The sequence below is a fragment of the Tripterygium wilfordii genome, chromosome 14, assembly GCF_013401445.1.
Source record: "Tripterygium wilfordii isolate XIE 37 chromosome 14, ASM1340144v1, whole genome shotgun sequence".
Taxonomy (NCBI): Eukaryota; Viridiplantae; Streptophyta; class Magnoliopsida; order Celastrales; family Celastraceae; genus Tripterygium; species Tripterygium wilfordii.
The window spans coordinates 4,132,989-4,157,387 of record NC_052245.1 but is presented as its reverse complement, the minus strand read 5'-3'; the positions used below and the strand labels follow the sequence as shown (position 1 = coordinate 4,157,387).

General features: G+C 36.9%; 3 protein-coding genes across 5 annotated transcripts; 1 reads left to right on the top strand and 2 right to left on the bottom strand.

Moving 5' to 3' along the window:
• Window positions 1-1,148: 1,148 nt before the first annotated feature.
• Window positions 1,149-4,811, top strand: LOC120014539 (rhodanese-like domain-containing protein 7). Its single transcript, XM_038866516.1, has 5 exons — window positions 1,149-1,530; window positions 2,076-2,327; window positions 2,465-2,563; window positions 3,306-3,581; window positions 4,108-4,811. The coding sequence occupies exons 1-5, from the start codon at window positions 1,159-1,161 to the stop codon at window positions 4,486-4,488; spliced, it is 1,380 nt and encodes a 459-aa protein (XP_038722444.1). The 5' UTR covers window positions 1,149-1,158; the 3' UTR covers window positions 4,489-4,811.
• A 2,575-nt stretch (window positions 4,812-7,386) lies between these two features.
• On the bottom strand, window positions 7,387-8,709 carry LOC120014626. The gene has a single exon (XM_038866634.1). The coding sequence runs from the start codon at window positions 8,335-8,337 to the stop codon at window positions 7,903-7,905; it is 435 nt and encodes a 144-aa protein (XP_038722562.1). The 5' UTR covers window positions 8,338-8,709; the 3' UTR covers window positions 7,387-7,902.
• Window positions 8,710-9,387: 678 nt separating this feature from the next.
• On the bottom strand, window positions 9,388-24,396 carry LOC120014915 (E3 ubiquitin-protein ligase SHPRH). 3 transcript variants are annotated; one of them, XM_038867033.1, is made up of 20 exons: window positions 24,246-24,396; window positions 23,049-23,876; window positions 22,685-22,891; window positions 22,536-22,597; window positions 21,645-22,137; window positions 19,828-20,028; window positions 19,170-19,425; window positions 18,451-18,691; window positions 18,169-18,338; window positions 17,494-18,075; window positions 16,960-17,126; window positions 15,526-15,742; window positions 15,235-15,435; window positions 14,545-14,661; window positions 13,982-14,224; window positions 12,458-12,662; window positions 11,661-11,875; window positions 11,414-11,565; window positions 9,959-10,223; window positions 9,388-9,866 (listed from the first exon to the last, which is right to left on the bottom strand). In XM_038867033.1, the coding sequence occupies exons 2-20, from the start codon at window positions 23,870-23,872 to the stop codon at window positions 9,600-9,602; spliced, it is 5,085 nt and encodes a 1,694-aa protein (XP_038722961.1). In that variant the 5' UTR covers window positions 23,873-23,876; window positions 24,246-24,396; the 3' UTR covers window positions 9,388-9,599. The 3 variants fall into 3 exon arrangements, with proteins under 3 accessions (XP_038722961.1, XP_038722963.1, XP_038722962.1); XM_038867035.1 differs by having other exon boundaries at window positions 18,169-18,290; XM_038867034.1 differs by having other exon boundaries at window positions 23,049-23,925; window positions 24,246-24,336.
• Window positions 24,397-24,399: the final 3 nt, after the last annotated feature.

Here is a 24,399-nt window from a genome sequence, read left to right as displayed (position 1 = left end):
ATTGTCTGCCCAAAAAAATTGAGAGTGTGTCATTTTAAATTGGGTTCATGTCACTTTTGCACATCGAAAAATGGTAAGTGTTTTAAATTTAAAAGGCCACATTAATTGTTGGTCTCACACAATACCATTAATAGCTTTCGTCCTTATCTTAACACTTACAGGTGTACGTGAAATGCGGTAATCATGAATGTTGAGAAGAATACCAAGTTTACAGAGGAGTTTAATTTCCGATGCACACTTATTGGAATGGTGTTAGATGAACCCACATTTTAAATAAAGGGCGAGATCCCATATCTGAGAATTTTTCATTAGCTTCAGGGTCCATCCATAAATATTAATCATTTAATTTTTTTTATATTTATGATTTATTCAATGTGAAACTCCAATCACTTACGAATTCTCAACGATCTCAATCCTCCTCACATGTGATTCCATACCACATCGAGTACACTCTCACTCGTGTTTGAACGGTTGCACCACCCACTTCAGTACCAACCCCTGAGAGTCATGCCTTACACTCTTTTAGTGCCGACGATACCAAGCCATATGCATGTGTCACTGTCTTTATCATATCGTATAACCACACCTTTCACATGTTGTGAATTAACAAATGAAGTTCAAATATAGAAAAATATGCGGAAACAAAAGAGAGATAGATGACATAAGATTTAGCGAGGTTTGACAAAACTTGCCTACGTCTTTGGGTAAAGAACAATGAAAAATTCCATTAATATGAAGACGATTATAAAATAAATGAGCACTTGAACTCAAGAATTAACCCAAATCTCTTTCTCTTTCTCTCATTCTAGACGAAACTCTCCTAGTGTTTACAAAAGAGATAAGCTCTTGATCGTGTTTACGAGTCCAACGATACATTTTTTGTGTCAAACAAAAATCAAATTCAGCACAAAATAGACATATGATATTTTGAGTTTGTACTCAATGGTCCACAATTTTCATGTTTAATTTAATTTTTGTTTGGAGTAAAAAATATGTGATTGGACTCGTAAACCGATCAAATATATTCATAATTTTTAAAAAATAAATAGAATATTTTTAATGGTTTTATTTTAGAGCGAACTGCTGTAAAAAATTACAGCAACTTATAGAGATATTGACCATTTATTTAATTATTTCTAAACCCTGCCTTTCCCATCGATGGGCAGCTGTAAAATACCTCCCCTGCTAACATTGAGGATGCTCTTATCTACCCCAACATTTTGCCCTAACCCTAGACTGTTCCTCTGCCGTGCTAACTCCATTTTGTGTCATTATCACCATTTCAATCACAATCGCAGCATCACTCTTCCTCTCTTCTTTTGTCTTTCCCGTTCGCACCGTTCTCGTCCTCTGGACATGACTGTATCAGATTGCATCTCCGGGTCAGCTAACCCGATTCCTGTAGCGGGCCACCCAGAGTCGTATGTTTCGGATTCACAGACTTTGGTGGTGGTGTCCTTCTACAAGTTTGCTGATTTCCCTGACCACGCCGACTTGTGGAAACCCTTGAAGGAGCTCTGCGAGGAACTGGTACTTGTCTACCGTGCTACTGCGTTTCTTTTGAACTTTTTGTTTGGTACAAAATTGAGCATTCTGTAAACGTGACAGAGGATGTAGCCTTAACAGTATCGGTGTGAAGGAACCATTTGTTCCGTTTGACACCAAAAGTAATCCAATTTTTAGGTTCCTATACAGATATGGAACTTATGATGCTAAATTAACAGTAAAGCAATAAAAATTTTCCATTGGCTTATTGTCTTTTTGACATTTAAGAAACTGATCCTGCTGGGAAGTATTCATGCTCATGTCGCGCTGTGCCCATATTGGTTTGCATTATATGTAGTAATGCAAGGTTTCACTTACCAAAAAAAAGTAATGCAAGGTTTATCAAATTGGAAATTTATGATTGTGTTCTGTCTTTCGTCCCATGTGATGTGATAGAGTTTATTGTTGTAGTGTGTGCCTCTGCCTTACTACATGCCTTTAATGTAGCTCCTTTGACCTTGAGTATCCAATCTCTTTAAAACCTTGTGTATTCCTGGTGCAAAAGACCTCACTGAGCTGATCGAATTCAGCGTGTTTCAGGCGGTATCATTCTTGCGCCTGAAGGAATCAATGGAAGCATATGTGGAACCCGGGAATCTGTTGAAAGAGTTTTAGGATTCATCCAAAGTGATAGTCGCTTAATGGGGCTAAGGCAAGTGGAGTCACCTGTTAGTCCTGAGGAGGAAGCCATTCATCATGGACACACCAGCAGTTCTCCCCTTGCAGCTGGAGAAGATGCACCATTCCGATGGGATCATGTGAGAGTCAAGTTGAAGAAAGAGGTATATCTTTCCTTTTGAGCTATAGCATTGCTTATTTTTGTTAATTTGTTTTTAAGAGTCTGTATTATGAATCATTGCTAGCCAAACAACAAGCTTTTATTAAGACCCTTAATCATTTTCCTTCTATATATGAACAGATTGTTTCTCTTGGATTGCCTTCCGTATCTCCTAACGAAAGGGTTGGAGAGTATGTGAAACCAAAGGATTGGAATGCATTAATAAGTGATCCAGATATTGTGAGTATTTTGATAAGTGTGACTAAACTCATTTTGTTGGTGAACTGCTGTTTACTTTAACTGCTTTAATCAGTCTGCAACATCATCAATTAAGAGGTGCTTTGTTGTTTGCTATTGGATTAAGGAGTGTTGGCTATTGATTATTCAATTTTCATTAATTTCTTTGTCTGAATGCTTTTGCCATAAAGACATGTTGACAGATTCATTGGAGATTGAAACTGTTATATTTATCTTCAAAATTGGTTTTCCTGATGGAAGTAAAATGTCCATATTTTGTTTTCACTTATTTTCCTGTTTGGTCCTCCTCTTAAGTCTTAACTCGAAGTCATGAAATGTTGGGCAGCTATGTGATTATGTACTCCGTTCATTCCATACAGCAATTGTAGAAGTGTTAGTCGTGTAAACTAATTATATGGAATGATTAAAAATTCTGATCCAATTTAGAAGCCTCTGCTAATTATATGGGATGATTCAAAATTCTGATCCAATTTAGAAGTCTCTGTTTTTTCACCAGATCCCTAACCCTAAATATGTTGGAAGTCCACTGATTTTCAGTAAGTTTGTCATAACATGAATACATGATCAGATCAGGAATTTTGTGATCTTCAAACACTTTTGATGAGCTATTTATTCCACTGAAAATGTTATTCAATCTCAAACTTTATATATACTGATTACACATTGGAGGTTACGTTGCATGTACCAATGTATCTAGATTCTAATTTTTTTTTCTCAAACATAGGTTGTGATAGATGTGCGGAATAAGTACGAAACTAGAATTGGGAAATTTAAGGGAGCAGTTGATCCGTGTACAGCTGCATTTCGGGAGTTCCCATCGTGGGTGGAGGGTGAATTCCAAGACACTGAGAGGGAAGAGGTGAAAGATTCAAATGAAAGTCCTGACAAGCAAGTTGGGAGCCCTAAAGTTGGGACACCAAAGCGGGTTGCAATGTACTGCACGGGAGGAATTCGATGTGAGAAAGCATCAAGTTTTCTTCTCAGCAAAGGTTTCAAAGAGGTAATTTTCCATTGGAAGTTCCGGTATATTTTATGTCAAAATTACAGTATGAAGCACTGTATAGTGGTAGTTAAACTGTCTTAATACTATGCTAGAAAAAGGGCTCACCATTCATTGAAAATTTTTCATTGTGTTGCGTGTCTCAGATTGGTACATACGTTTCTGTGTAGTCTTCTGGTTTTCTGGGATCTGGACTCTGTGTTATTACTTTTTTTTTTTTTATTTTTTTATAAGGGAATATTGTTTGATTGTACATTATTCTAGACGCCTTAACTAGATAATGGTCGTGACACTAGTGCATTGTAACATATGCTCGTGGGTAAGCATGTCTGCATAACATCTTGTTAACGTGTTTAAAAGTTCATTTACAAAGTTAATGTGCTGATCTCATCTTTACAATTGATTTGCATGGGATGGGAGTACTTCCCTAGTTTGATGTTCTTTGCCAGTGTCATGATTTGTCAGTAATAATTGGTGACAGTAACATCGGCTATATTTGACACCCTTCAATCTTACTCTCTACCAGGTCTATCATTTGGAAGGAGGAATTCTGAAATACCTCGAGGAAGTTCCAAAGGCAGAGAGCTTGTGGGAGGGTGAGTGTTTTGTGTTTGACAAGCGAGTCTCAGTTGAACACAATCTAATACAAGGAACATTCAAGCTCTGCTACGGGTGCAAGCAACCAGTTAGTGATGCTGACAAGGAATCTCCGGAGTGGGAGTTTGGGGTTTCTTGCCCATATTGTTACTCGTTGAAATCTGAGGAGGAGAAGGAGCGGGCACGAGCTCGACAACGGCAATTTGAGAGTTGGGGAATCATTGGTGGCCCTGACAAGGGTCGCAGACCAACGCCTGAACCTGATGATAGCAATGGCAAGAATGTAAACCCTTTCAGCTTAGGTGGTTGATTCAGATGAGATCTAAGAGGGGTTTGATCTATTGCAATATGGACTATGGTTGTAGACGACTGCTGATTCTGCAGTTTTGGAAAACTGGATTTGTTATGAGAACAAAGTTTTCAGAGTCAAGAGGTGTGTGTATTACTGCCCATCATCGTCTTGCTTAGCATGATCTTTTGTAGTTACACAGATGTCTGCTAGTAAATGAACTGGTATCGGTTGGTACTGATTCATGGATCAATTTTGTGGATTTTTCTTTGAGGAATGGACATGATGTACTTATTCCCGTGCAAGTGCATTATCAATAGAAAATAACAACGGAACAAGACGGAGAGAATTTGAGAACCACGAGTAAGTTCTGATGGCACTCATGTGTTGTAATCCGATTTATTTGTTCGAATCCTAACTCCGATGGCACTCATGTGTTGTCATCCGATTTATTTGTACGAATCCTAACTCGGATTAGGTGGTTGTCTGATTTATTCGTCTGAATTTAAATCAATCTGAGTATAATCAATTATGTATGTTTGAAATCTAATCCGGGTTAGAGTCCGGATGTGTAAATGTTTTGTAAACACACGAATCTGAGTTGAGTCAATTATGTATGTTCGAAATTCGAGTTAGAGTTCGGATATATAAATATTTCGTAATCCAAAATTGACTTTTTGCCACCCTTATACAGAGGGGACACTGTTACACCGCTGTGCCCTAAAAACAAGCCCCTCCCTTTAATTATTTAATAAAAAATCTCTTATTTAATATATTTTAATTTACCAAAAAAGCGGTAGGGGAAAAACTAAAAAAGTTCCACCATCACCATTTCTCATTTGGCCCGGCAGCAAGAAAATTTAGGAATTTTTAGGGTTCTAAATCGAAGAGGAGAGATGGCAGGAGAAGCCGTTGCGGTCAAGTTCATGAAGCCAAAGTTCCGTCCACAGGCCATCGACATCCAAGCCGCTGCCTTTTGGGGCGTTGCCGCCGCCACCACTGCTATTTGGATCGTCCAGGTCTGCTCTTCATTAGAATCTGACCAGTAACTGATTTAATTTGTTCTTATCTGCTAATCATCCCAATCTTCTGTGATCTTGATCCCATATTTTATGATTTCGAACTATGTCGCGTTCATAGGTTCAAAACTTATTTGCTGTTTCACGATTTGGGGGTCTGGTTGGTATTTTGGGTGCCGTGTTTTCATTTATTTCGGGGGAGATAGGGAAAGCTGAAAGATGTGAGGCTAACTAATTTGATTGTGTAGTTTATAGAATAGATCTTTTCGATTAATAGATGTTAGGAGCACAGGATTTTCAAAACACAGGGATGAAGTGAATTGTATTAGAAAATATCATATTTTTATTGAATCGATTTGTGGAATAAATATGACAATGACATCTTCACTGCCTCCTGCATGCATTTGACCTTGTTGATAAGAGTGGGGTGCTAGGTTTTGTAGTGGGTAGATTTGATGACTAGGTGGATGTTATATTGACCACATTAATTATTGGTTGGGCAGCATAATGATTAATGTTGATGATGGTTTAGGGGTGTTGGGGCTGCCTGGATGGTGCCTTTTTTGTTAGTATGATATTGTGTTCTCAGCTGCCCTTGTTCTGCACCTTTCCAATCTTTATGTTCCTTCTGCATCGTTCCATTCTTTATGTTCCTTTTTCAGACAGTTCCCATTCAAAAAAAAAAAAAATTCCTGCCTTTTGTTTCTTCATCTTGTTGCCAATTTTCTGGTCTCACATATTATTATTTCTGGCTGTTTATTTTCATTGATCACATAATTTATTATTTTTTTAAGATCACTTTTTCTTGCATCAGTGTTTTCAATCGTATGGTTCTGACAAATATATCATTGGTTTGTTATCTGCTGAGCATTTCAATTATTCATTTACAATCACATTTTCAGTAGACTTTTGAATTATTTGGTCACTTGTACATAGGGCTTCATGCGTGATATGCTTTTTTTCATTAAAAAGGAGCATGACATGCTTTTAAATGTCAAAAAAATGAATTGGAAAAATCAAAATACAATGAATTTATGATCGGATAATTACCTTATTACTTCTGTGGGGCTGGTAGTCATAGCTAAGACTAACTCATTGTGGTAAATAATGGGTTTTTTGAGATACTAATTTCGTTCTTGCTCCTGAAGGTTTAATATAGTTCCCTTATCTTGGACTTGGTTCTTTAGAGACTTTTTGCTCAGTTTACTGCTCCTACCAAGTCTTGGATCTCATTTCCTCTGAACGCTTTCTTTGGATTTTAGGTGTTTCAAAATTTTCCCCTCCTCTTTTTAGTTTTACATCTTTGCGTGATAGCAGTCATCATCGGGGACCTTTTAATATCTTATTGAGAATAACAGTGGTGCTCACTTTGCTATTTGTTTCATTCTTTATTTGAATATTTCATTTGACTATGTTCTGGTACGAAAGGTGCGTGCAGCTGACTGGCTATAGAACGGCGATGGTGCTTTTTACAAAGTCTTTACTTTCTTGTTAACTCTTTTTAAGTTGTGTAGAAAACATATTCGCTGTGGGTGAGTTTCAGAAAAATCTGATTTTAGAAAGTTGAATTAATATCATATAATTGCTAATGATGTGTCTTTGAATCTCAGTCCTCCATTTAATTGAAATAAGAATAATTTCTTGAATCTTTTTTTTTTTCCTTTGGCTTGCATGATTTCATTCTTTAGGTTTTGCTGTAGGTTATTTGGCTTAGTAATTCTTAGTTATCTCTTTCTTTTGTCTGCAGCCATTTGGTTGGTTGAAGAAGACCTTTTTCGAGAAACCTGAGCCCGAAGGGAAGTGAAAAGGATTGGAACTGACAGAGTTTATATGAATAATGTCCCTCCACTGTTGCCGATCTTGGTGGCATAATTTTCGGGAATTTTTGACAATTGAACTCTTTTTTTTTTTGTGTTCTTGTCACAGTTGTAATGGTATTTTTCCCCAGTTGACTATTTCTCATCCCGAAGTTCACTTGTACGAATAATAAGTGTTGCTTTCCTTGTTTTGAGGTTGACATTTGAAGCAATTCCTGAATTCCTAGTGCATGCTATGTTGGTGTCTTTTATGGTTGAGCATTTGCTTTGGGTATCAATATGCCATGTTGGTGTTTTTTATGGTTGAGCATTTGCTTTGGGTATCAATATGTCTGCTTGTGGATTCAAATAACATATAAATCGAGATCATAGGGTTCAAAAGAATCAGAATGGAACCAACCCATTACACTTTATTATTCATGATGAACATTATTTGCACCTCGTTTTTTACTATGTGCATTTCATTAATCCTTTAAAAACACATTAGAGTGGAATGTATTTAGTAAAAAACGAGGTGCAAATAATGTTCATCTTATTCATTGAATCGAAATTGTACAACATTTTTATGATTGAAGAACAAAAAGGAGGAAACTTTTGAATTAAGATTGTTGAGGAGTTGTACGCTCCTTGAGAGCCTGGAAAACTCTGGAACTCTTGTCAAAGATGTGGGCTCTTCTATTGTAATCAAGAGGCTCTTTACCCTCATCTTCTCCCATGATCTCCCTTTCCAAGCATTCCAACAGCTCTGACATTGCACTCCTGTCTCTGCACTTGTTCTTCAGCTTGGTCTTCATCCAGTCTTTCACTTCTGGGTCCAACTCTTCTTCCTCTCCCAGCTCTCTTTCAGGTTCTATCACAGGAGCAGATGAGTCCCATTTAGCACAATCCACTGCCAGCCCATGTTTTGGTAGCTTTCTGGGTTTCAGTTGAACCATGAAATTCTTCTGGGGTCTATGACTAGATTTTGTGATTCTGTGAAAGGGGAATGATGAGCAAACAGCCTGAATTTTAAAGCGAGAAATGGAGATTTCCATGGTCACAGATGGTTATGGCTGTTTGAGAGGGTTGGGGTGAGGTTTATATAAACTAAGGTCGGCATGCTGCCAACCCACGTGTCACAAGGACGGCCACGTGTAAGAGACGGGTAGGGACTTGGGACTAGGGAGGTCCAGAGGCTGCTGGTGGTCCTCCTGGTACAGGTTCTGGGGGGGAGGCACAAGATAAGATTTTTTGTATTTTGACTTGTCTTAATGGAACAAGATATCCTCTGTTAGAAAAAAACAACCTTGGATGGCTGCAGTTTTCAATGCCAAGAAAAGTTGGGAAGAAAATCTGTGTTGGACTTGGACAATAAGATGGGTAACAATTGGACATTGCAAAATGGTAGTGGAAAATCATTTTACATATATATCCCTGTTTAGAATGACATATAAACATTTAACTAAATATATATATATATATATATAGTGGATTAAAAAAATACCAAGTATACACAACAATTCTTAATAAAAAAAAATTTACAAAGAAAGATCGATTTCATTGAAAAATAATAGGAGATGGAAGATGACGAGTTATAAAAGGACTATACAAATAAATATCAGTTTTAACATCTCGAAAACAACATTGTCGACAATGAAAAGAATCTCCAGCCAGATTGATTCACATGTGCATATACCCTTTCTTCAATAGGTCAGCTGCATATACTTGTATAGTAAGCAGCTAAAAAACCATAAATTAATGAACCCAACAGCAGTAGATTGCCATTTTAGAGGGAGATACTGTTGATACTAAAATTTTGTCAATTTTTTTATTAGGTTTTTAGGTTAATTAAATTCATAAATGAATTGGGTTTATACTAATAAATGACAAACTTATCTCAATCAATTGATAAATTTTAAATCATTAAAATTCTTAAAAGTGATCATAGAGTTTGAGAGTAAGCTCAAGTAATTTTGCAGCAGGAAATACTGTCCACAGATACAAGCACATTCTGGTCTATCAACTTCCCTGAAGTTCAATGTCTCCTTGTCATGAAGAGAGAGGAGGAAGAAAGAAATTTTCCATTATAAATACTTTCTTTGCAATAACATAACTAAATGCAATCATACATATGTAAATATATATACAATTGAATAATTCAGAAGATACAAAGAAGGAAAAGGCTAAAAATATGTTGGTTCAAGAACCTACAAGCAACGGCTACACTATTTATTTTGTTTAAACAACCATAATTATGTCTTAGAAATGCCTAAATGTATGAAAAAAAGAACTTCCTTGTAATTATTGAAGCGACAAATCATCCAGATGAAGAATTTGCTGTGTGCTCCTTCATTCTTCTCTCTGCGGCTATAGCAGCAGCGGCTGAAGGAGGCAAATGCCTCAAACTTTCAGCTGGTTTCTCTTTGGTTTCTGGTTCTGGCGATGGCCGTGCTGCAAATAGGGATTCGACATCATTCAGCGTCAAAAAGGGCTGATCTTGATTCTTAGTATTCCCGCTGACGAATAAATTAGTGTTCCTGCTTCTGTTCAGTTTATATATGCTCTCTTCTACTGTATTTTTAACCTATCCTCATGGACCAGATAAAATAAGTCACGAAAAAGATAAGAAAGCAAAAAACTAGAATGAATGTTGCGCAAATGGAGAAATTTACATACTATGAAACGATGAACGAGTGTCCTATTTTCCTGCCCAATTCGATGCACGCGACCGATTGCTTGTGCTTCAGCGGCAGGATTTAGTAGCGGCTCCACAAGCACCACATGCTGTGCTTCTAGGAGATTGAGGCCATTTGCTCCATGTTGGATTAAAAGCAGCAACACTTGAATAGATTTTGGCTCTGATTGCTCATCCTGACGTTTACGTGTTCTTTTTCCACTGATTTTCTGCCCTTTAAATTCACTGATTGCTAAGTGCGATTTCCTGTACATAAACAGCATTGTAATAAGCAAACCAAGTAAACTGCTTAGCCAACAGCATTAACCCTCTAAAAATATCTAACAACGTTTCCCGCAGCTAGGTAATTAAAAAATTTTCAGGACAAAAATAACTTGCCAAACAAAAGGTTACGATGTAGTTTTTAAACTACTAATGTAGCTTTTAACTAAGATTGAGCAAAACCAGAAACCCTAATCCCCAAATCAGCCCCAATTCAAGAAATTCCTAGGTCTGAAATTGGAATAAAATTCTTGAACTTCTAAATTGAACACAAACATCCTGAATGTCTCAGGTAAGGTCAAATAAACTCGCATTCGCCTCTCAGCCACTCACCGAGCATGTATCAGTCTCTCACTGACGGAACGTGTAATGAATCTCTCCCATTGCATATTTACATTAAAAAACACTTTTTTTTTTCATGAAGCAAACAGGCAAACTTTAAATAGAGGTTTACAGCAATTGGTTTAAGGAAACATTAGGATTCCTAACCCGACTGAACTAAACAAATGTAATGACTTAAAAAAAGACCTAACTAAAAAGGAAAACCTTCTCCACGAAGGATTACTTGACACTTCAAAAAAAAATTAAGAAGAAAAACAAAATTAATGGTCTTCCTGCATCAAGTTACCTACAATATTTACTGCTCTTAAAACAATTTAGAAAGCTATCAAAAACAATTATGGTGACATTGACACACATGCAAGCGCAAAACTCTTCAGGTTGAACTAAAAGAAAACACCGGGTGCTCAATAAGAACAAATTATAACATCCGGTCCACGTTGAGAACATACTTTATAGCATTATTCTTATCTGTCCGAATAGATGTCAAAACTCTTCCCAAATTGGTTCAGAAGATTTGGAAAAACTATGTTAAGCAGTATTTCATTTTCAATCATTTACAACCTTACATTGATGATCCTGATATTCTCACCGTGAATATATTTTGCTTAGTCGATTATTTACACTTGTCAGTAAGAGTGTGCATTAGCTTTCCACATCAATTTTTTTGCATAAATTATGAGACGGTCTGTCCACAATTCTTCTTGGACTATGTAATCTATTAGCAAGACTCTTATCATCACCATTTTCCCATATTTGCAAATTTGGGCCCACCAAAACAAATACATGATCATATATGTCGTAAACCAATAAGAAGTTTGAACATATTCTCTAACCTGCCTCCTTTCATTCGGATATAAGTGATACCATTAGCAGCAAAGGCATGCTCTAAAACGTCGAGGACATCATTCCAACTTGAAAAAACAAGAACCTTAGATTCTGGGTCTGCAGACTTGATCCCCAAGATCCTTCTAGTGACTGCTTCAATCTTCATAGCATCCCACAAAAAGTTAACATGAAACTCATTCAAACATCTTAAGGTGGAAGATGGATTAGTACAAGACATTTGGTTAGTAAGTATACCTTTGTTCCATAAGAACCTTGAACAATGATGGATGCTTCACACTTTTCACAACCTTGAATTGTATGCAACATACCACAATCACAAGATTCATTTTGTCTATCATCGGCGTAAGCAATATTTCCAAAATCCGAATGTTGTCTACATGTTGGGCACATTATCCATTTACTTTGCATCTTATCATTCTGAGTTTTCCGCTCACTCATTGCAAATAAACCTGCAAGTAACAATGGCAGAAAGGCACTCCCATAAGGCCAATCAGATTCAGAGCCAAAGCCCTCACACAGCAGCCATTATCAGATAAGACAAACTGTGCAAAAAGGGGACGACAAAGGTTGAGGAGATCCAAAGACAGAAACAGCATCTACAACCCAAGTAGGAAAGTACCCAACAGAAAATATGTGGTTGAGTTCAGGGGTATAAACCAGCCAAGCAGAACGGGCTTTGCTACGCTTGGGCCTCGTCCATTGAGAATTAACCACCCAATCTGAGCCAGGCTATACTAGACTTGAATCAAAGTTCTAAGAGGCTCATTATAAGACCGAAACTTCAATTCACATATGAGACAGGTATGGGTGTTGGCATAATAATCATGGTAAGAATAGGACAACTTTGCAACTTAAACTTGCTACAAAAGGTACAATTATTATTACATTGGCCTGTTGAGTCTGCAATTCTGAGGGCAGGAGCAAGAGGGGCTTGTTAGCGTAAAAAGAAAAGTCGTCTCATTGCATTCCATCATATATGAGCTATTTAATATACCATTCCAAAAATAGAGGTGTTTCATGGTGACACTTACATTTACAGCATGTAGCATGGCCGCACTGGAAAACCATCTTTTGAATGCTTAATTTTTCTTGGCATATTGGGCATGTTTCCTCATTGGCTTCAGCTACAGACCCGTTTTTCACTTCTATACAAGTTGATGGGGAAGCCATCTTTTGAGTTGATGAAGAATTCACAAAACTTCCTGATGGGAGTTTCTGTTTAGATTGTACCAATCCCTGGAAAAAAAATCAGAGTAAAAGATATATAATGAAAAACTCGAATCTCTCAAGTTCAATTTTACTAATTTGGAATTTATCTGACTATTTTAAATCATAGGCAGATCTGTAATTTCAAATTCTCCATTTGTAGTCTTTAGTTTAGCAAGTTCGGTCTTAGGTTGGGTCTTATATACTTTCTGAATCTTTTATGTTAGGGATTTAGTTGATTATTTTGAAGTCCAAGAGGCTTTCACTTAGATGATTTGATAATGGAATATTTGAGTAGTTGGTTATTTGAAGGCATGCGTGCCTAGTGTTTTCTACTTTATTTCCTCTCTGTTCTCTAATCTTTCTTTCTAGCTACAGCCACTGTTCACAGACCCACAACTTCTTTTGCTATCTTGCACAATCAAGCATTCTTGGAACACATACCTTGTCATTTTCGTTTAATCTCCACACCATTTAGCATTTCCATACCACAATTCCATAAAAAAAAAGTTCAATCCGGATGTACGGGATCTAACATGATAAAATAGGAAGGTTAGTTTTATCATTTTTGTCATACTCTTGACACTTCTTGTGGGCTGAACTCAAACTGTTAGTAAGACCCAAAACGTGTAACATCTAATTCATAATTTGGACAGTGTCAGGATTTGAATCTAAGACTCAGCTTTGGCCAATGACTTTCATATCATGCGACAATCACAAAACTATCCCAAAAGCCTAAACTGATAGAAAGAAGGATCTTTATTTTTGGAACTTGAGAAGAGAGTATTGACAGTGATGCAGAAGGGAGTGCCAATCGGTTGCTATTAAAAGAAATTTCTCAAACTAGGCTAAAAAAAACACATCAATAACTGCATAGTGCCATGAAAACGCTATAGTATCAGTGAAGGTTAGGGCTTAGTTCTGCTTCACAGTTCACATAAAAAATTTCAACAAAGAAAAAGGTGTGAACTTGAGGTTTCAAAAAGAGCATGTGGTCAACCCCTTTTCAAAGAATTTTGGAGCAACAAACAAGGACTAGAAGGTGATATTAAAAAAAATTGAGATTAAAGTATTAAACTGTAAAGAGTTCAAACATGCCTTGATTCTTTTTCCTTTGTTTTTTTTATCTTATTTATGTCCAGTTATTTATATATTCCATCAAATTTACATTGTGGTAGAAAATACACTTTTCAATTACCAATGATCTAGTAGGCAAATACAACAGGTAATTGAATTCCCTTCAGCATAAGTGCCTATGCATTCAATCCTCCGGTCTAATTTGATTCTTCCAGTAATTTTTTGTGAACTCATAAAAGTAAGTAAATTGATCATAGATCTCATGTGGGTACCTTCAAGTAACGAAGTTTCCCTTTAATTCGGGACAACAAGGCCGACGACATGAATTTCTCAGTAGTCTGTAGCACACTAGCTGAAGCTAATTCATCCGGACTTAAAGCATCGATAGCATTATCATTCTCATTTTCTCTTAGGTGCAATCGTGAGGTTGCCATCAAGAGTTCGTCATGAGCACGAAGAACTTGAGCTTGAGCTGTTGCCAAAGACCTTGCATGGCCATACTCCTTTCGCATGCTCTTAATCAATAATGGGAGAAAAAGAATCAGCTATCAGTCCATGTTTGCAGGCAATAATATCAATAGACAGATTGCTAGACAAATTTAACATATGAACAGAATGAATGACGGCAACTAAGGTACGACTGCCTTCTCTCTCTCTCTCTCTCTCTCATCATATCTGATAAAAAATTGTTGATTTGAGTGTTGCAGGTTTTTTACCAGAAAATGAAGACCCAAAAAAAAATAGGTCTTAGGAAAACCCTACACACTTGAAAGAAACTAGTTTAGGTTAATGAGTTTTGGCTTCTAATGACAGAGAAGAATAATCTCGACGATACCTCCAGAATGTGCATCTCCCTGGTGGCTGCTGAAATACCTTCCTTCCCTAACAGACCTTTGCAATGATTCTTTATAACTCCAAGAACAATCTCCAACTCAGACGCCGATTTTGAAACCTATAAACTCAATACAATTTGCATAACATAAGAGGCAAAAATGGAATGCGTTACTGAAGCACCAATTTTTGTAACATATAACAAAATCCGAAAACAATAGACTCACATAACATTCACCTTATTGGGTACAGACACACCTGATTTTAGAGAAAAGGCGGTGATTATTCATGGATTCCAAATTAAATGTGGATTGGTCCAAAATACTTAAGAGTACTTAGTAACCCACGGTGCAGATTGGAAAGAGCAAAGAATAGACCAGCTGCCCTTATGCGGATATAAGATATATCATTAGCATTTAGCAGGAAACTAGTTTCATGATATATGACTAAATAAGCAGAATAATAAGGAAATAAAAAAAGAGCTATAGATGATAAAATGAAAGGAGAAAAGCATGAAAAACATCGGTTTTAGCCAAGCTTTTTTTCATTTGGTTCATGATATCGAAAATAAATATTATAGTGTGTGTACATGACAATAAATAGATGAGGAAGAAACCAAAAGGAAATAACATGATAGAGCAGCAATAGATAGCAATAAAAAGTGCACAAAAGCATAAAAATTAACTTAACTCACCATTACTCTTTCTCCAACATCTCTCTTCTTTAATTCTTCATCCTCAACACTGGAGGAAGTTGATATTTTGTTAGCCTGCGATAACTTCCAATAGAAACGATTGAGTGCAGAGTTCTTCTTCTGCAAATCTATAGCCTCTTCAGCTGATGTAATCATTTCCCCATGCAATTTGTTAAGACGGAAGAGCCTCGCTTCATAATCCTGGTGAATTTAAAATTTTCTAAGAGACTAACTTACAAAACTTGATTATGTATGCAGATACAAGTGATATAATGTGGTTGAAGAGAAAACCTTAAACAATTCTTCCAGTTCACAATGAACACATGTTGGACCATCACCCATAACCTGGCAATATCGACAATAACGTACACGTTCAATGTCTTCCTGCTTTGGTTTCTCCATGGTCATATCAATTTTCAAAAGTCGATCAAGTAACGTTTTTCTAGAAGCTTCCAATATATCTAAACCATTCTGGATATGATATTTCAGACCAGTTATGCTTCGAAAACTGGATTGAAAACACTACGAGTTAGATGCCGTGAGGAGAAATATAATTCACCAGAGTTATCTTGTTCGTTATAGGAAATTTGCAATCGTATGATAGGTTTATCTCGTATTTTCATACATTTAGTTCATCCATTTATGAAATCATAGAACCAACTAATAATAGCTGATTTGTCAAGGCAAAGAATACAGATAAGAAAGAGATGCCCCCGTTGGAATTAATGCATTTTTTAAAAAATATATTCTAGAGTTTATATGTTCTATGTATTTGTAACTAGAAAAGGCTTCTAGTAAATACAAGATCCTTCTACAAATAACCCTATTACTCACCTCTTCATTACTTATATACAATGCAGAAACTGTCTATTGGTTATTTTCATCACAAAAACATTCCAAAAGTCAAGTTCAGTCCAAATGTCTTTTGCCAGCTCACCAGAGTTACAAAAACAAAAAATTCCAAGCCCACCTCAGGGAATATTTCTCCATGATATTCCCAACAGAACGGGAAATAGTGATATACTCATCTTTCATAATCAATTGAGCTTCTACAAGAATACAAAGGGAAGCTGTCATTTTCTTCTCCACCTTAATGGTACCAATTTTCAGGCAATATAAATAAACTTACAGAAAACATAAAGAAGGATGCCATTTTTGCGTTTAGATCAAATAATCACAAAACATAGCTACATTCTTAAAGCAATTAATTTGTGCTCAGACCAAAAGCACCTTAAATGAGAAATCTCCCACTGGATTGCAGCAATAAAACCTAGCTTTTTGCTTCATTCAGATTAAGGCAATATATTTTTCCGTTCCAAAAGATGGGCATGCTTACTTCGTCCAATTAAATCACATGCTCATCTTAGGCTGCAATAGTTGATCACATATATATTTGACCTTCAACTTTTGTAATAGTAAAACCATTGTTCAAGGACAATTTACTATTTTCCCTTTCATCACAGGAAAATTTACCGATTCCAATGCAACAGCTTTAACATTTTAATCCCACATTAAAAAAATTCCAATTGACGCCAATTATAATGCCATTGCTTTTTTAACCTTATTATCCAAACTATATCCGTAGGAAGTTTGCTAGGATAATGTGACATGAGAAGAAACATAACACAACTTAAAACCACAATCCACAAAGAGAAAGAACGAACTATCACCTATATATACACTAAGCAGGAGAAGCGGTACTGAGAAACTAAGACTAACACTAACCGGGATGTGATTCTAGATGACTTTGAATTGTTTAGAGTTTCCGAGATAGCCTCTTCAATCTTTTTGATCAATTCTCCAGCAAAGTCTTTATTCTGATCAGCATGATCAAGGGTTTCCAACCACCAAAGACTATGTTGTGTTTTCCTGTCGTTCAATTCATTACAGACCTTCAAGAGATAAAGATGTGGTCAGCACTCAGCATGACCAAATGTAGCTCAAACTATAGCTCAAGGTCACATATGAAATTTGTTAAGTCAGGTGGATGTTGGCAAGAGCATATAAATGCAGAGGCGGAATATGCAGCATGCAAACTTACCAAAGCTTTGAAAAAAAAAAGAACACTTTCCAAAACAAATGTGAATACATGGCTTATAGACGCACACATATGGCATACCGCTTTGCCTGTCGTAGAACAAAACCAAATAGCCACATACATTGACCATTGCATATCAGAAACGTGCACAAGTCTACATTTGATATGACACACATATATGTCCCTAAATCAAATTCAACAAAAGACAGGAAGAAGCATACCAGCGTATGCATTTTTGTAAACTCTTGTTGAGCAGCATATAACTTTGATGAGAATACAGATAAAAACTTCTGCTTCATGGTCTCACATGCCATTTGCAAAGGCTTATCATTGAAGGACCCGGCTGAGGTATGCCACCCATCCTCAGGTTTTTGGCTATCATTTACACCATTTTCATATAGGCTACTGTAATTTGGTAAATTCCCAGTAAAAACAGTCAAATTTGAATCGTCTTCCCCACTAACTTTTCGCCTCTTTATCGCCTTTAAATTGAAATCATCAACAATGTGTCTCTTTTCAGCCTTCTCAGAGATTCCAGGCTGTTGATTTAAGGGAGGCTGTGGTGTGCAGTTAGAAATCATTGGGAGAATCTCGGCAAGATTATGATGAATGTGAATATTCAACAAAGGGTCCAGGCGAAAGTCTTCAGAGTGCTCTTCAGACAAAGACAGTGCTTCCTCGTACAATGATACTGCCTCGGAAATTTTATCCTCAATCATTGCAATTCCTGCTAGTGCATTTAAAGCAACAATTGACCTCCTGAGAGCTTCTTCTCCTTCTATCTTGGTCTTACCAACAAGAACCTATAAAAGAAGATAGATATCAATTGAAAATTAGCATGGGTTATTTTTTTAACAATTAAAAATTCCACAAACACTTGCTCATATATAACTTACCATTAATATTTCCTCCATGGTCATCGGGGCCTGTTGCAAAGAACGCAGCCCAGAGCTTCCTACTTGAGGGTGGCAACATGCTTGACGAAGTTTCAGGAGTGAATTTAGAAGCTTTGCTGCCTCTGCATGGGTGATGAAACGATCAGATGAAGCATCAGAAGAGATACAACCTGGAAAGAGTAACCATCAGGACAAGTAAGACATAAATTGCTTTATTTGCCAGCATATTAGTATATTATTTTGCAATCGCATTAGAGAAATTATAAAATAATCATCAATGACCTGGGACTTGTCTTTTGAAGTTGGCATCTTTCATGTTTTCAATAACTTCGCGAGCATAATCGACGCAAGTTTCGTGCTGTATCTCATAAAAGTGCTCTTCAATTGGCGAGAAAGTTAGTGAAGTGAGGCACTCCTCTTGTGGAGGAAGCTGCAACTCATCTGACACATGCCTTTTTGAAGAACGCCACATAAGTTGTTTAAAGAACTTATGTGTAAATTCCATAGTTCCATGATCTCTCCTCTGCATCAGGATCAAAGTTAGGAACTCACACAAAGCATCAATATCCTGAACTCAACGAAGAACAACTCAAAGAGAAATCCATCTGAACAAGCAAGAGGAACTTCTAAAATATGTAAAGGACAAAATGAAATAAAGATGTAAGAAAAGGAAGTACAATGATTTTTTTTCCCTTTTCACACACCCTCTTTCTTTTATAATTAAACAGTTAAATGCGGATGAAATATTGAGAAGAAGATTGTTTCCTTTGCATCCCCTTTAAAATCTACTCATATTTATATAAGGTCCATCAATGTAAACAGACTGTAAAAAATATTCACAAAAAACACGCAACAAAGAAGTTTTCTTTATAGCAACTCTATTTGTTCTACAATATCTGCTGTTTGGCTTACACAATAGTAAACTCCTGTTTCCATAACAAGCTTCCAGCCATAAAGATTATGATTTTAGAAGCATCAAAACCAGGAAAAAAAAGTTCTACCTCATATGGATTTTTTATAACTTCAGTCCACCACCTAGAAACATTAAAAGGGCTAGCTTTAAGGAATCGAAGAAGTCCATATAAGTCATCAAGCTTGCGCTGTATAGGAGTCCCTGTAATACACCAGCGATGGTTAGCATCTAAGCGGAGAGCCATTTCTGTGGCACCAGCAGCATTACTCTCCACCATCTGAGCCTCATCCAGACAAACCCTCCACCAATATATTCTGCTCAGAAATGTTGGAAGAATTTGGTACCTAAAAGAATTAAATCAATGAATGAACTCAGAGAGAAACTTTGCAATTATTGAAAGTTCTTTTACAGTACGAAACAGATCACATTAAGCTGACAGAGACTGAAAAACTAATCTCTGTAGAAAATAACATGAAGCAGCCATATCAAAGACCATTTCAAAACAAATATGAAAACGCCAACACATATGCATGAATATCCATGTATAATTTCATTGACCATATCCTAAAACACAAATATCCACACTATATAAGATCCTTACAAACACTATGTATATACGTGTTTCTAACCTCTGAAAATTTTGTGTAGACTAGCACATCAATAATCAGAACAAGACACGAAGACATACTCTGCGAAAGGGTAAACATAAGTCCTGACAAAAACTAAGTCACAAGTTCTGAAAGAACCTCTTCTGGAATCTCAGGAAGTGTCTATCACCTTCATGCCTATCAGAGTCGTGTGACAGGTCCTCTTTAAGCACGTCATACGTTGTCAAAACAATGTCAGCACTGACTAGTTCGCTGATGTCCATTGGAGACGTATTCAAAAGAGAAGTACTCCGTACACCTTCATAGATACAAGTCTTTAAGGAACCTGGACGAGTATGACTAGGACAAAGAATTGCAAATATGAAGTCAGTACTGCAAGTCAATACACAGAGAATTGGCAAGTATAGTAGTAGTACAATATGACAACCATCCTGTAACTGTAAGGTCATGCACATACTATTGCCTTTCATAATATGAAACCAACAAAAACTATCAGAATAATTCTGAATTCATAACTAATACATTTTTTTAATACAAGCATCCACAAAATCAAGAAGGTATCAAAAATCTCAAAAAAGATGTGTATGCAACTATGAATGTGCATAAATGTATGTTTAGGAGCGATTGGGTAGTCTACACACGAAAACATATAAGTCAAGGCGTTTGAATAATTACATGATCCAACACATGTGAAAGGCAAGCCAAAAAAGATTAGATAAACAGAATGGAGAGTGGTCATTAATCAGTAACTTGAAATTTCATAGCGAACACTAGAATTTAAATTTATCAATTGGCTGTTTAAGTAGACTTGCTATATAAATAAAGGAATGAGCTATAGCCAATCAAGTAATCAACTTCAATTCTAATAAAGTTTGATAGGAAAGTTTTTGATCCATGTGGTCTGCAAGAACTGCTTTTGCCTAAAAAGTATGTATGGCCATGTCAGCAGCTTTGGCTAGTCATATAGTTCATTCAAAGATGTTATATTTGTATGGGTGGGTTGGGATGGAGGGAGTGGTCAACCTGAGAAACTATCGCTCCATTTGGACCTATTGAATACAAGCACTTCTGCACATTAAGAAGATCAGATCACTTCATGTGACCCCAAAAGGCTTTAATTGGTAAGGTTGTAGGAGCGATTAAAGAAGAAATGGCAATTAAAGTAAGTAAATTTAAGCTACACTCCCTTGGGCAAACAATTAAATTTGCTCTTGTCCAGGCAGGTAGCATCGCATTGTGCAACAATCAGAGACCAGAGGTTTACCATACATGCAAGTCTCCGCAACTGTTTTAACTGAATTAGTATACACCTAGAAATAGATTCTGATCTGCAAGTCTACCCAGGACATAGATGAACTTAAAAGAAGAAAAGAACAGGAGCTTTATACCAGCTGTAAGGAAAAATACACTTTAGGACACATATGCAACTATGCACAATTGTTTTTAGTTGATTCAAGTGGTATACAATGAGAAGACCTCAATGATTGCTTTGATAAACCTCGAGCGACGAGGACAAGGTTCTTGCTGGGGTTCAGTGTAATGATAGGTCTAGAACCAGTTATCTAGCCATTAGTGTTTGTCGAAAGGTTTAACCGTAGTTGCTTTTAGTTAGTGACGTAATAGCAAGGTAATATTCATGGACTTTCATCCATGTATATTGGCAGTTAGGAATATCCTATTTATTTAAATTGTTGAAATACTTGTTGAATTTATTTTGTTTGTGCTATTGTTGAAGTTTTTGTATTATAGTGATGTTAAACTTCCACCATAAACGAAGTCATACTAGAATTTATCACTTCTTAATTTCCACAATCCATCAACAAATTCAATAAAATTTTAGTTCTATTAATTCAACCAAAATAAAAGGGGAAAAAAAAAGAAATAGAAACTCCAGGGTGCTTATTATGGAAACTAAAATTTGCAAGGGTACAAGCACAGAGAGAAAGAATTTATACCGTATAATCTCAGCATGCCATTGAGCCAATATAGGAGCCGGACAGACAATGAGAGTGGCACCACTAGCAACGGGAGAGTCGGTAGCCTTTATCAGTTCTGAGCACAGTTGGCACACATACTCCCCTTCTCTTACAACTATAGTGGTGGTATTTTTCTTTCTCGTTTGCTTTTTGGGCTCAGCCTCACAGCCTTTTTCATTGAAAACATCAACAGCTTTTCGATTTTTTTGTGTTGGCTTATATCCAACACAATCTGCATGTTGCCAAGCATCACAGATGTCACACTGTACCCAAATTCCCTTATATTTTCGACTTTCACTCACAGCTCCACAAGTACACTCAACACGCTCTCTCTTCAATCTTTTAATACCAAGTTTCAGTTCCCCATTACACTGCAATTCATTATCCATAGATATGTCCTCTTCATGTGCTGATTTCCGATGAGCAAAGATGAGGGCAAGCAATTCAATAGTTTTCCCCAAACCCATCTCGTCTGTGGAAGTGAAAGAACATCACAATCAGACCAAGTTGGATTATTCACACCTTCCAAGCTTAAACAAATAAGGAAAATGAAAGAAATAAAAGATCACATGCACTTGCCACTGGCTGGACCAACTTTAGCTTTAGTGCATTATTCAATATAAAGGAAACAACACCCCAATGCACAAGGCTCCTGCAGTGGAGATGGAATCCAAGAAAGGCAGATTATGCAGCCTTAGCCCCCACATTGTGAAGGGCCTGCTTTTGTGGTTTCGACCACTATTTACACAAAACATTTTGATATCTTCTCACAATAAATCTTTATCTTGCTAAATAAATTGGCAGATAATTCCTACTTAAACTGAAATAGAATCTGAAAGATGCAAGACCAAGTGTAGTGGTTTAACCTACCAGCAAGGATACCACCGCGGATGCACGACAAAGAATTCTCTGGACACAATGAGACATTTCCACTGAAGACCATATAAAAATAAGTAAATATGCGCACAAGAAAATTAATTACATTATCATCGTGCTTATCAAAATTTGAGACAATATACCTGAATGGATTATAAAACATTTTTGAACAACTTTCTAAAAACTCAATGGGCAAGCATAAAGGAGAAACAGTCCAATCTCTTTCCCTTTCTCCAAAACTTCCTGGATATCCTTTTTCTCGTTGCAGCATCCAATAAGCTGCACGGCGCTGATATGGCCTCAACACGGGGAGCAAGTCAGGTAGTTCATCTTTAAGCATTGGATCCACTCTGTACAATGATACATCGGTAACTAAACCCGATTAAATCACCAAACTTGCAAACTTGAACAAAAATACAAGGTCATGCAAACCTAACAAATAAGTAGCAACAAACAGTATGACTGAGAGCAAGAATAATTTAAAAGAGATTGGATGGTAATACTCACTTTGATGGCTTGATGGCTTCATAGAACCCAGCAACATCAAATCTCACATGTTTCCTAGAGTTGGAAATGCCAGCTCGCATCTCCTCACTCAAGTCGACTTCTATCTTCGCTGACCAACTACCTCCGTATCTCGCTTCAGAAGTGACTACTTCTGGACGCAGCCAAGACATTACATTCACCATACTCTTCTTCCATAACTGCCTGTTATTTTCTAGAAGAGACTCACAAGAATCAAAGGCATTCTTGAGTATCTCCACTCGCACCCTGAGGGACAGCATCTCTTTGGAAAATACAGCCCCCAGAACAGGCCTCAATGACAGAAACTCTAAGCTTGCCAAGTGAACAAGACCAGAAACACCGTCATCTGGTCCATCAAATCTCCCTGACAAAATCACAGATTGTGTCTCCTCTGCCTCTGTCATGCATTTTTTGACAAATTCCAAAGATATATCACTAGCAGAGATCACAGGCCAATGCCCTAACTTAATACGATTGATAAAATCATTGACATTGCAGACTTGAAACCTCAAGGAATATTTTGAATCCTCATAAAAATCCCCATTCAATTCAAACCCCGAAAACCCTTCCCTTAAGTTCAAATCTGTCAGAATGAGTTCAGATATATCGAGGTGCTCATGTAAAAGCCAGCTCCTCATGCCAACTTCTACAAAATACGGTTTAACTGCATCAACAAATTCATCCTTTTCAGCTCGCGCAATTTCTGGTGCTTTTACTTTGTCATCCAATTCTGGCCCAGTAGAACCATGGCTTTGTATTACCAACTCACCGGACCTGTGCGGTTTGGATTGTTTTCTTTTCCCCATCACTCTAAACGGCAACAGAAACCAGATGAATCCATTGAAATAATGCAATGTCACTTCAAGTAGAATTAATACTATAATCGTCAGTGTTATATAAATTTGTAAGAGGCCAATAAATAACAACAATTATGAATTTGATTGATCAAACTCAAGCTGAATCGACAACTGATAGAAGCTAAAACAAACACAGAGGAGTGGTACCCAGAAACCCATGTGACTAGTGAAAGAGAAGCATCAAAGCAATACCAAGTTGCATAATTTGGTACAAGAAAACACGCGACAAGAAGAGAACGAGTGCAAAATCAAATAGAAATCTAGTAAAACCAATATGGAATGAAAAGGGACACAAAAAAAAGAAATAATTTTGTATTTGAACCTGCAATTTGGTATCGGTGAGTGGCACTGTGAGAGAAACTCAGTCGAGAGAAGAGTCACGGCAAGGGTGGCCTTGACTCCTCGATGGCATTCACGCGCGAGTTTGCGAAGTAGAGATCTTTGGAACTTATAAATACCAAGCACAGAGAGATTTT

Bases quoted from the DNA above. Each gene is read 5' to 3' on its own strand.
- LOC120014539 (XM_038866516.1), top strand. From the start codon at position 1,159: ATGGGCAGCTGTAAAATACCTCCCCTGCTAACATTGAGGATGCTCTTA. The intron at 2,564-3,305 runs GTGAGTATTTTG...TCTCAAACATAG, and splicing joins TAATAAGTGATCCAGATATT to GTTGTGATAGATGTGCGGAA. The intron at 3,582-4,107 runs GTAATTTTCCAT...ACTCTCTACCAG, and splicing joins TCAGCAAAGGTTTCAAAGAG to GTCTATCATTTGGAAGGAGG.
- LOC120014626 (XM_038866634.1), bottom strand. From the start codon at position 8,337: ATGGAAATCTCCATTTCTCGCTTTAAAATTCAGGCTGTTTGCTCATCA.
- LOC120014915 (XM_038867033.1), bottom strand. From the start codon at position 23,872: ATGGGGAAAAGAAAACAATCCAAACCGCACAGGTCCGGTGAGTTGGTA. The intron at 22,138-22,535 runs GTAGGTTAAACC...TCACTTCCACAG, and splicing joins CCGCGGTGGTATCCTTGCTG to ACGAGATGGGTTTGGGGAAA. The intron at 17,127-17,493 runs GTATGCTTCTTC...TATCTCTTGAAG, and splicing joins TTACAAAAATGCATACGCTG to GTCTGTAATGAATTGAACGA.